This window comes from Theropithecus gelada, chromosome 3 (assembly GCF_003255815.1).
Source record: "Theropithecus gelada isolate Dixy chromosome 3, Tgel_1.0, whole genome shotgun sequence".
In the NCBI taxonomy this organism is placed as follows: domain Eukaryota; kingdom Metazoa; phylum Chordata; class Mammalia; order Primates; family Cercopithecidae; genus Theropithecus; species Theropithecus gelada.
In genome coordinates, this window is record NC_037670.1 from 180,740,854 (window position 1) to 180,752,963 (window position 12,110).

At 40.1% G+C, this 12,110-nt stretch overlaps 1 protein-coding gene across 6 annotated transcripts in view; it reads right to left on the reverse strand.

Moving 5' to 3' along the window:
- The window catches only part of LMBR1 (limb development membrane protein 1), a 211,275-nt gene that overhangs the window by 2,730 nt on the left and 196,435 nt on the right, over positions 1–12,110 (reverse strand). For 3 of the 6 annotated variants that reach the window (XM_025378726.1, XM_025378725.1, XM_025378731.1), the window contains one exon: positions 3,811–3,972. The exons of the other annotated variants lie outside the window; for them this stretch is intronic. In XM_025378726.1, the coding sequence (XP_025234511.1) occupies positions 3,811–3,972 (162 nt within the window). The remainder of the gene's footprint in view (positions 1–3,810; positions 3,973–12,110) is intronic. 6 annotated transcript variants of the gene reach the window in all.

Consider the following 12,110-nt stretch of genomic DNA (forward strand, 5'->3'; position numbering starts at 1 on the left):
TGGGAAGCTGTGGGGTGCTGGCCAGATCCCCCTGAGGAACGAAAGATTTCTTCTCCCTACTGGCAACTTCCCTCTGAGGACGGCCTCAGCTGAAGACCGCTGCAGGGAGGGAAGTCCTGCCCCTTCCAGGATAGCACGTGAGGGTCCTAAGAGCCTGCCCGCTTCTCCTCAGTTCAGTGGAGCTCTGAAGGGTCATCAAAGTCACAACATCCCCGAGGGCCAGCGGAGGCTTCTAGTGTGACTGCATCATGACACAACTCCTCTCTCTGCACAGCCCCTTCCTCTTCCGTTTCCCCAACCCGGCTAACAAACCTCTTCCTGGCAAGCGGATTCCCATCTAAAGTGTGCTGCTCAGGGAACCTAACCCGAGACAGACAGGTTCCCACTTTCATTTTAAAACATTTTTCATGTTTAAAAAACACTCCCATTTCATTTAAAAGTTCCCACTTTTCATTTAAAACGCACACAGGCTGGGCATGGTGGCTCACGTCTGTCATCCCAGCACTTCAGGAGGCTGAGGTGGAAGGATCGTTTGAGCTGAGGGGTTTGAGGCAGGCCTGGGCAACAATGTGAAACCCCGTCTTCATGAAAAACACAAAAATTAGCTGGTTGCAGTGGCTCATGCCTATAACCCCAGCACTGTGGGAGGCTGAGATGGGAGAACCGCCTGAGCTCAGCAGGTTGTGGCTGCAGTGAGATGTGATCACACCACTGCACTCCGGCCTGGGTGACACAGTGAGACCCTGTCTCAAAACAATTTCAAATAAAGTAAAATAACACACACACACACATATGCAGGAAAATGTAGGGAAAGCCACACCAAAATATTAACATGTAATTAAAAAGAAAAGAATGGAAAACATTACCAAAAAAGAAAGAAATGACAAAAGAATAAATTGAACATAAATAATATCTCACTACCTAAAGGTATTTCACAGAATACAAAATTATCACTATCTTTTAAAGTTACATTTATTTCTCTCTGTATCATATAACAATTATTTACGTGATATATCTGACACCAACACTGCACAGACCAACACTGCACTCTCACAGGGAGAAGAAAACGTAAGAGCTTCTGTGGCACCGGAGCTTCAAGTACTTTAATAAAAACGAAGGACAATGACATACAGGAACACAGTCAGGTGTTGCTGAACAACAGGAATACACTCTGAGACATGGGTTGTCAACTGGTCACGTGATACCATCACAGAGTATATCTACACACACCCAGGGGGCACAGCCCACAACATACCTAGGCTGTAGGGTATGGCCTATTGCTCCTAAGTTACAAACCAGACAGCAAACCTACTGAGTACTGTAGGCAACTCTGGCACAATGGTAAATATTTGTGCATCTAAAAATATCTAAACCTAGAAAAGTGACACATTGTGCCAGGACATTACAACAGCTACCAGGTCACTAGGTGACAGAAACTGCTCAGCTCCACTGTCATCTCTGTGGTCTGTCACACGGGCAAGTGGTCCGTTACTGACCAAACGATCACTATGTGGCCTATGACCATACACAGCAGCACTTCCACAGAACAGATGTTGAGAAAATACTTATCATGAACCTCAGACCTTTCTGGCATCTCAACAACTTACTTGGAAAAGACTTTTCTCCCTAAAATTTCACATGGTAACTGACCTATTAGGCAGTTTCACATCACTCATAAACTAATATCGTACTCCAAAATCTTTCTGTCACCTGCATATCTTAATGAAAGAAAAGGTAAAACTGAGCCTCTCTACGTCTGAATGGGAAGGAAAAAAATCAATCCAAGACAAAACATGGTCTGGTCCCAGGAATGACAATAGGAACCCACAGCTGTTGGAGTTGAGGAAGTGTGCTAAAATAAAGCTTGTTAGAGAAGGGACTGAGTGAAGACAGATGATCAATGCGGTATCCACCAACTAAGCTGAAATGAAGTCCCCCTTTTAGGATAGATTATTGGAGTTCACATCTAAAACGTGTGTCACGTCGGTTATGCATTCTGGGAAACTCTGATGTCCCTCTTCTGCAGACAACTCCAGAAAACATCTCGTCCATTACCACCGTCACCAGCTAAATTTTACTATGTGCTAGATATTCTCTGAGATGGGTACTATTATTATCAATGGGTGGAGTAGCAGAGGGGAAAAAAAAAACTCTACAAAAAAAGAAAGAAAAAAAAAGAAAGGGGCTAGCTACTTCACAACCAAATTACCAGTCTCAGTGAAATCCTTATTAAGATCTCAGATCATTCAAACATTACATATACTTAATAAGACTCTTTTTCTATGTATAAATTGCCCCTTAGAGCACCCCAAAGAATACTGAAAAACATTTGGGAAGAAAAGTAAATGTATCTATTAGGTAGTTTTATACAACTCTTGCTCATTCTACTCTCTCCTATGGTCAATGAACTGACATGCATATAAGGCCTTTTATATCAGGTTAAGTTATGTTTTATTACTTTAACAAAGGCTTTCTTAGCAAAATGATGTCCAGAATACCTAATTCAAAAGCTAAACTTACAACAGTCCATTTGCAACCATCTCATTTAGTGAATGGAAAGTGGAAATTTATCTGAGACCATGGCTAACTAATCTTGCTGATATTGTAACAGGCTTAAAAATTAAGTTTTAATGCTAGACATCTGATAAAAAGGACTGTTTGATTCCCACTTCAAGTTGGGCCAGCTTTATTAACCCTAAGCATTAAAAGGTATGACTTATCTGGCACGTCAGCTGAGATGAGCTGTGACTGTTTCCTGTCAGGCCAACATTTGATGAGCCGTCCCCTCCCGGGCATATGCACAGTGAAAGACACATGGCCAGCTCATCTGAAATCTTCTGTGCCTCCCAAAGGTCACCCTCTCAAACATCAAGGTTGGAAAGGCCTGGTGATGTGAGAAGCTTTATTGCTGCTCATATAGTTTAAGTTATCTGAAAACTGGACCTGAATGAATCCATCAATATGTGGCCTTTTGCAATAGCTAAAAGCCCCAATATGGAGTCATACGCATTCGAATGATGTCAGCTCAGGTGAATGAGCTAATGTCAGGAGTTTTAATAATTTTCTATAAGAAGTCACTGCCTTTCCCTTCTTCTGTCATAAAATTACAACCCCGCCCCCCAAACCAAGATCATTTACTTTGTCCTGGCATTCTTAAAGTAAAAAACTTGACATGTTTAGCACTAATGTGGAAATAAGCATAAAAAATACATTCATAGGTTATGTTTGTACCCTTTAGCTAAACCTACCAGTTTTTAACACCATTACAATACATGTGACTCTTGGAATACATAATAGTAAATCCCCTCTCTTCTATTATATCAATGCCAAGAATGCTAACATTTTCACCTTGAATTTATTATTTGGCTTACTGAAGAGACTTACGGGTTAGCCTAATACTTGTAAAATCCAAGCCTCAAAAAAGCTTTAACTAAAAGGTATTATTACCAAGGAATAAGCTTTTAACATCATATCATCCTCACCACCACCATGACCACCATCGTCATAATAAAGGGGCTAATATTTACTGAGTTCTTATGATGTGCCAGGCACTATGCTAAGGATCTTATGAGAATTATTTCAGTTGATCTTCACAAAAACCCTAAAAGGAAGACGACACTATCACTGTATTACAGATAAGGAAGCTAAGGCTTAATGAAGTAATTTTGCACAAAGTAGCAGATCAATAACTTGACCTCTAAGGTTTTACAAATCTAGGAAACTAAATAGCTGAAAATGTAATATTAACTCAAATGTCGAACTTATTATTTAGTAGAAAGAGGAAAAAATACCCATAAACCTCAGGATTACCTAGGGCCTTGAAAAGTTCTTCTCGAACTGCAGAGGTGAATTTTCGGACCAGACACAATGTTGTCACAATAGCAAAAAGCAAATTGTAGGATAATACAATATAGAAATTTCCCAGCCAATTAAACCTTCCAAAGTCGCCAAGTAGATCAAATCTAGTGATTCCTGTTAAAAATAAATAAAATAGCCCTTAATGAAATCAGGTTAAGACAGTGCTAAAAGTAAAGTACAAGTTAGACAGAATTCTATGGACTTTCTCTCTTCTGTTACGTGAGATGCTGTAATGAATAAATCCTAGTTTAAAATATGTAACTATCATCTAGTGGGACAGCCTCAAGCCAGCCCTAACCTGCTTCACATACACGCCACAGTCACTTGCAAGTGATGAGTAATGAGGTCAGAATGAATGCCCTTTGACGTCCGATGGAAGTCACGCTTACATTAAAAATCAAGCTCTCGTGCTGCTTACATGGGTAGGATGGCTGACTGCATGCTCTACTGAGACAGGAAGGCTGTAACTGATCACAGGAAGCAAGAGTCACGATGAAAAAGATGCCTGAGAACATCCTTACGCCTCCTCTGCTGCTGCCCTCTGGAGGAACTGCCCGTCCCGTCTCTTTAGTCGGGTCTCTGGGCAAATGCCATCTCCTCAGAGAGGAAACCTCTGACTCCCCTATCTAAAACAGCTGGACCTTCCATGGCCTTCTATACTAATTATGACTCTTCACAGCACACATAAACTATTTTTTTTTTCTTCTTGGCTTATCTATTGCCTGTTTTCCCCACTAGAATGCAGGTTCTGTAAGAACAGGAACTTTGTTTCACCCCTATAATCCCAGTGCCCAGAATAATGTCATACACACTTAATACGTATTACATAAATGAATACATAATTTCCTTCCATAAAAAATTGTTAATCTGAGTTTAATGCTTATAGGTTTGTAGGGTAAAAAGGCAAAGCAGGAAATACAGTAGGATGACATAATGTATGCATTGAAGTTACTTAAATTCATCTATACACATTTTTAAAAGTCTTTTTACTTAAAAATAGTTTAAATAATCATTCTATTAAATGAGCACATGGCCAGGTCCAGTATTTATTGGAAAAAATACATGAATGGTAGGATTTTTCTGACCACTGATAGATAAATAAACATCACTCAGGCATTGGTCAAGTGACAGATACTGGGAATGTCAACATTCTTCAAGGAAGAAAGGATAGAGCTACTTGGGGGCCATATACAATTTAAACTACAAAGAATGAGAAGAAATAATAACTGTCTATAAAATTGTATAAACAAAATTATGTACCTCATATTTTAAGGGTGATTTAAGGATTTTTATGGGTGATTTCAAGAATAACTTTGACTATACTCAGTTTTACATTATCAGTTGACCTATGAACTGAACTCTCATCCTCACTCCAATGCAATGGCATCATCTACCACAGATAGCCTCTACAAAAGCGGCTTAGAGAGACAACAGAAAAACCAAATATAAACATTGTCATAAAAACAGGAGACTCTAAAGGAGCTCTTCTGTAGCCACTTCTTCCCAGGACAAATGTGTTTGAAATTGAAAGGCAATAATATACCAAAATATTTTTCAAAGGTAGACAATTAATGAAAACATACAATAAAATAGCTTTTTAAAAAAGGTTAATGCAGACACCAGCCTGTCACGCATGGTTATGAGAAGATGACAACAATCTTGGCTGCAGTTTCTCAGCTATTCATATTAATAAAACTTTACTTTGTTAAAGGGAATACATATCTAATTATAAGTTTTATTTTTCAAATAAAGCACCATTTCATTTAGCCTAGGAAGTGATCTTTAAACAAGATATAATCCTACCAAAACAAGCTTCAGTGGCTGCAGCCCAGAGATCCCAGATAAGTAATTTTCTCATTAGGGCCAAAGACTCCTTTGAGAATCTGGTGAGAGCTATGAATCTTCTCAAAAGAAAAACCCACAGACACAGACACCCAAATTTTACACAGCACGAAGCTCACTGACGGGGGAAACGGGAGATCCCAGAATCAAACCCTTGTCCAGATGCTCTACATGAGTCTTAACTGCTCTTGAAATTTTTTTGATCATATACTACCATTAGTAAAAACAAAATTTGACCATCTATACCCCGTATATGTGTATTTAATTATTTATAAGCTACATATATACTATTCAATGACATATACAGACAAAACAAAGACTTTAAAAATCATAACAATAAATATAAATACAAATTCTAATAGTTTCTTCACATAGTCCAACGACTTACTTTATGAATGCATAGAAATGCACAAACTCCACTTTGGACACCACTGTAGATGCTCTGTGGTAGGTAATCCAACCCCCCCCCCGGACACGGCCTGTGTCCTATGTTGTGACAGCACTACCACATAATGAGAAGTCAAGAAGCTGAATGCACCATCATGGTAAGAATGGAAGGTATGTTTTGAAAAACGGGAAAGTGCTTCACTAGAACTTCTTAGTGGATTCAACTTGGTATCTTGAGACTCAGGGTCGAGACCTAATACGGAACATCTAGGCAAAGAACAGCCTCTATCATCAGATGTTTTGGTTTCCAGGCTATTTCAGGTTGACTTCATAAACAGAAACCCAGGAGCCTGTTGCTATAGTGCGCCGAATAACTAGATAAATATTACCTCAAAAAACTAGTTCCAAGACATCATCGTGTTGAATATTTTTAAAAATCTGATAGACTGACTAACAGATCACTCTGACCAACACATAGTTCTTCAATTCTGAAAATTTTCTATAAAGACTGGACCACAAGAAACTTTAAAAAAGAACTTATCTAAAATTCTGCCTGAGAGGTTTCTGGCATGGCAATAGATTATAAAATGTACTTTTAAAATTAAAAGCACCAGGCGCGGTGGCTCACGCCTGTAATCCCAGCACTTTGGGAGGCCGAGGCGGGCGGATCATGAGGTCAGGCGATCGAGACCATCCTGGCTAACACGGTGAAACCCCGTCTCTACGAAAAATACAAAAAAATTAGCCGGGCCTGGTGGTGGGCGCCTGTAGTCCCAGCTACTCAGGAGGCTGAGGCAGGAGAATGGCCTGAACCCAGGAGGTGGAGCTTGTAGTGAGCCAAGATCACACCACTGAACTCCAGCCTGGGTGAAAGAGCGAGACTCCGTCTCAACAAAGAAAAAAAAAAATTAAAAGCACCAACAATTAAGAAAAAATGACAATACTCAGACAAAGCTTTAACAGCAATCATTTGACAAATATAAAAGACTTTAAAACCTCTATTTCTGTAAAAAAGTAAAAGTATTTTAAAAACAAGCAAATTTTAAAATATTTTAAAATACTACTATTAGAAAGATTTAATTATCAAATGTTGTTAACTCTCTTAGTCAAATATCTAAATGCTTATGTCCATTTGGAAGTGCATTCTGTTAAAAGATTAAGTAAAATATACACCAGGCAAGAAGCTTAGTAAGTTAAGCAGTGGCTAAGCATATGGTCACATTATCTAGATTATCTGTCAATAAAAAATATTCTTCATGACAAACTGCACATCAACTCCACCCATTAGAATTCAACTGAAAATATTTTATGCATAATTCCTTGAATAACAGTCCTTTTCTATTCATACCTATAAAAGAACATACAGAATAAAATCTCATTTAAGAAAGGGCTGGTTTCTCTACCTGCAATATGAGTCAATAGAATTTATGTTCTTTAGCCCACCTGAGTAAACTTCTACTTTTAGGAAGCCTATTCATCTTCCTAAAGCAGCAAAAAGTAGTTAAGAGAGTTTATAAAGCTTGACACATAAAGGGATCATTAATCTGACTTTATCAATAAATTATATATGTTAGCGTATTACACAAATGGCTGACATAAATATCCATGGTTTTAATGTAAGATTACCAGAAAGAACACGTACATCTTATTTTTAAAAATGCATAGATTAAATGTTCTTTGCTGAAATATTAGGATTAACATACTTTTTTCCTTCTGAACTCAAACAACGGTTAATTATACTATGTTTTCAAATCTCTTCCTCTAAACCAGATTTTTTGAAATAATATTAGCTAAGACAGTGTTGGGGAAAAAAAAAGTGACAAAGAGTATGAAATAATGAAATCTACAATCATTTTAAAACAGGAATAATTTAAATAGGCTCATTGCCAATTGTTTTATTCATTCAAAAACAAAGTCATCGTAAAACGAAAGAGGCTCCACTTCTGGGGTGGAACGAAAGATGATGCTGTTGAAGCAAAGGCTTTACCTTTTTTTTGTTTTTTTGAGACAGAGTTTTGCGCTTGTTGCCCAGCAGTGCAGTGGCACAATCTTAGCTCACTGCAACCAAGCCCTCCTGGGTTCAAGCGATTTTCCTGCCTCAGCCTCCCAAGTAGTTGGGAACACAGGCGCCCACCACCATGCCAGGCTAATTTTTGTATTTTTAGTAGAGATGGGGTTTCACCATGTTGGTCAGGCTGGCCTCAAACTCCTGAACTCAGGTGATCCGCCCACCTGGGCCTCCCAAAGTGCTGGGATTACAGGCATGACCCACTGTGCCCAGCTGGCTTTACCTTTGACCAGTCTTGCTGTGCAAGTATATTTTCAAGAAATTATATCAATTGGAGATATACTTATTGACTTCAGGTTCCAGCCTATATGGAGTAAAAGAGACCAGATTTTCCCTCTCAACTGAATAAACTGAAACACTGAACAAAGTATATGAAACAACAGTTTTCAAGACCCTAGACATCAGGAAACCAAGGACAGTGATCACTGACAGATGAGAAACAAACAAGGTGGGCCCTATGATTGCCGCAGTTTACCATCTAAAGAGACACTGCAATGTAGAGAGAAGAGCTGAGGCGGGCTCCAGCCATCTCCCTAAGATCAAGAGATGAAGCTTGGAGCATAAGGATGACACAGTGGCCAGAGGGCTGCACAATGGAAGAACCCGGCAGAGAACTGACCAGTGTATGCTTGTGGGGAGCAGCTGGTCAAGAAATGAAGCAGGTGACAGAATGAGTAGCAAAGACATTACAACAGTTATTTTTAACTACATTCCTTATTTCAAAAGCTAGAGGAAAGATAAAACTTGCTAAGTAGAGATATTAAAGAAAATAGACTGAAATTGACCTTCTACAAAGGAAAATTATACTGTGGGACATGAAAAGTACACCAGATGGGATTAACGGCAGATTGGACACTGCAGAAGAAGAGATTAGTAAATTTAAAGACACAGGAATAGGAAAACAAAATAAAACAAGGAGCGAAATAAGAAAAGAATGAACAAAGCATCAACAGACCATGAATTCATTTGAAATGTCTTATGTACTTGTGATAGAGTCTCTGAAGGGGAAGAAAGAGAGGATAAGAGAAGATGGCCAAATAGGAACAGCTCCAGTCTACAGTTCCCAGTGTGAGCAACGCAGAAGATGGGTGATTTCTGCATTTCCAACTGACATACTGGGTTCATCTCACTGGGACATGTCAGACAGCGGGTGCAGGACAGTGGGTGCAGACCACTGAGCATGAGCCAAAGCGCAAGAGGTCAGGGGATTCCCTTTCCTAGCCAAGGGAAGCTATGACAGACGGCACAAAGAAAATCGGGTCACTCCCACCCTAATACTGCCCTTTTCCAACAGTCCTAGCAAACGGCACACCAGGAGATTATATCCTGCACCTGTCTCGGAGGGTCCCATGCCCACAGAGCCTCACTCATTGCTAGTACAGCAGTCTGAGATTGAACTGCAAGGTGGCAGCGAGGCTGGGGAGGGGTGCCCGCCATTGCTGAGGCTTGAGTAGGTAAACAAAGCAGCCTGGAAGCTCGAACTGGGTGGAGCCCAATGCAGCTCAAAGAGGCCTACCTGCCTCTGTAGACTCCACCTCTGGGGCCAGGGCATAGCCAAACGAAAGGCAGCAGAAACTTCTGCAGACTTAAATGTCCCTGTTTGACAGCTTTAAAGAGAGTAGTGGTTCTCCCAGCACAGAGTTTGAGATCTGAGAACGGACAGACTGCCTCCTCAAGTGGGTCCCTGACCCCAGAGTAGCCTAACTGGGAGGCACCTCCCAGTAGGGGCCGACTGACACCTCACACGGCCAGGTGCCCCTCTGAGATGAAGCTTCCAGAGGAATGATCAGGCAGCAACATTTGCTGTTCTGCCGTATTCTGTTCTGCAGCCTCTGCTGGTGATACCCAGGCAAACAGTGTCTGGATTGGGCCTCCAGCAAACTCCAACAGACCTGCAGCTGAGGGTCCTGACTGTTAGAGGGAAAACTAACAAACAGAAAGGACATCCACACCAAAACCCCATCTGTACATCACCATCATCAAAGACCAAAGGTAGATAAAACCACAAAGATGGGGAGAAACCAGAACAGAAAAGCTGAAAATTCTAAAAATCAGAGTGCCTCTTCTCCTACAAAGGAACACAGCTCCTCGCCAGCAATGGAACAAAGCTGGACAGAGAATGACTTTGACGAGTTGAGAGAAGAAGGCTTCAGATAATCAAACTTATACGAGATAAAGGAGGATGTGCGAACCCATTGCAAAGAAGCGAAAAACCTTGAAAAAAGATTAGACGAATGGCTAACTAGAATAATCAGTGTAGAGAAGTCCTTAAATGACCTGATGGAGCTGAAAACCATGGCACGAGAACTACGTGACGCATGCACAAACTTCAGTAACTGATTCGATCAACTGGAAAAAAGGGTATCAGCGAGTGAAGATGAAATGAATGAAATGAAGTGAGAAGAGAAGTGTAAAGAAAACAAAGTAAAAAGAAATGAACAAAGCCTCCAAGAAATATGGGACTATGTGAAAAGACCAAATCTACATCTGATTGGTGTACCTGAAAGTGACGAAGAGAATGGAACCAAGTTGGAAAACACTCTTCAGGATATTATCCAGGAGAACTTCCCCAACCTAGTGAGGGTGGCCAACATTCAAATTCAGGAAATACAGAGAACGCCACAAAGATAATCCTCGAGAAGAGCAACTCCGAGACACATAATTGTCAGATTCACCAAAATTGAAATGAAGGAAAAAATGTTAAGGGCAGCCAGAGAGAAAGGTCAGGTTACCCACAAAGGGAAGCCCATCAGACTAACAGCAGATCTCTCAGCAGAAACTCTTACAAGCCAGAAGACAGTGGGGGCCAATATTCAACATTCTTAAAGAAAAGAATTTTCAACCCGAATTTCATATCCAGCCAAACTAAGCTTCATAAGTGAAGGAGAAATAAAATCCTTTACAGACAAGTAAATGCTGAGAGATTTTGTCACCACCAGGCCTGCCTTACAAGAGCTCCTGAAGGAAGCACTAAACATGGAAAGGAACAACCAGTACCAGCCACTGCAAAAACATGCCAAATTGTAAAGACCATCGATGCTAGGAAGAAACTGCATCAACTAAAAAGCAAAATAACCAGCTAACATCATAACGACAGGATCAAATTCATGCATAACAATATTAACCTTAAATGTAAATGGGCCAAATGCTCCAATTAAAAGACACAGAGAGGAAAATTGGATAAAGAGTCAAGACCCATCAGTGTGCTGTATTGAGGAGACCCATCTCACATGCAGAGACACACATAGGCTCAAAATAAAGGGATGGAGGAAGATCTACCAAGCAAATGGAAAACAAAAAAAAGCAGGGGTTGCAATCCTAGTCTCTGATAAAACAGACTTTAAATCAACAAAGATCAAAAGAGACAAAGAAGGCCATTACATAATGGTAAAGGGATCAATTCAACAAGAAGAGCTAACTATCCTAAATATATATGCACCCAATACAGGAGCACCCAGATTCATAAAGTCCTTAGAGACCTACAAAGAGACTTAGACTCCCACAAAATAATAATGGGAGACTTTAACACCCCACTGTCAACATTAGATAGATCCACAAGACAAAGAGTTAACAAGGATATCCAGGAATTGAACTCAACTCTGCAGAATCTAATAGACACCTACAGAACTCTCCACCCCAAATCAACAGAATATACATTCTTCTCAGCACCACATCACACTTATTCCAAAATTGACCACATAGTTGGAAGTAAAGCACTCCTCAGCAAATGTAAAAGAACAGAAATTATAACAAACTGTCTCTCAGACCACAGTGCAATCAAACCAGAACTCAGGATTAAGAAACTCAATCAAAACCGCTCAACTACATGGAAACTGAACAACCTGCTCCTGAATGACTACTGGGTACATAACAAAATGAAGGCAGAAATAAAGATGTTCTTTGAAACCAAGGAGAACAAAGATACAACATACCAGAATCTCTGGGACACATTTAA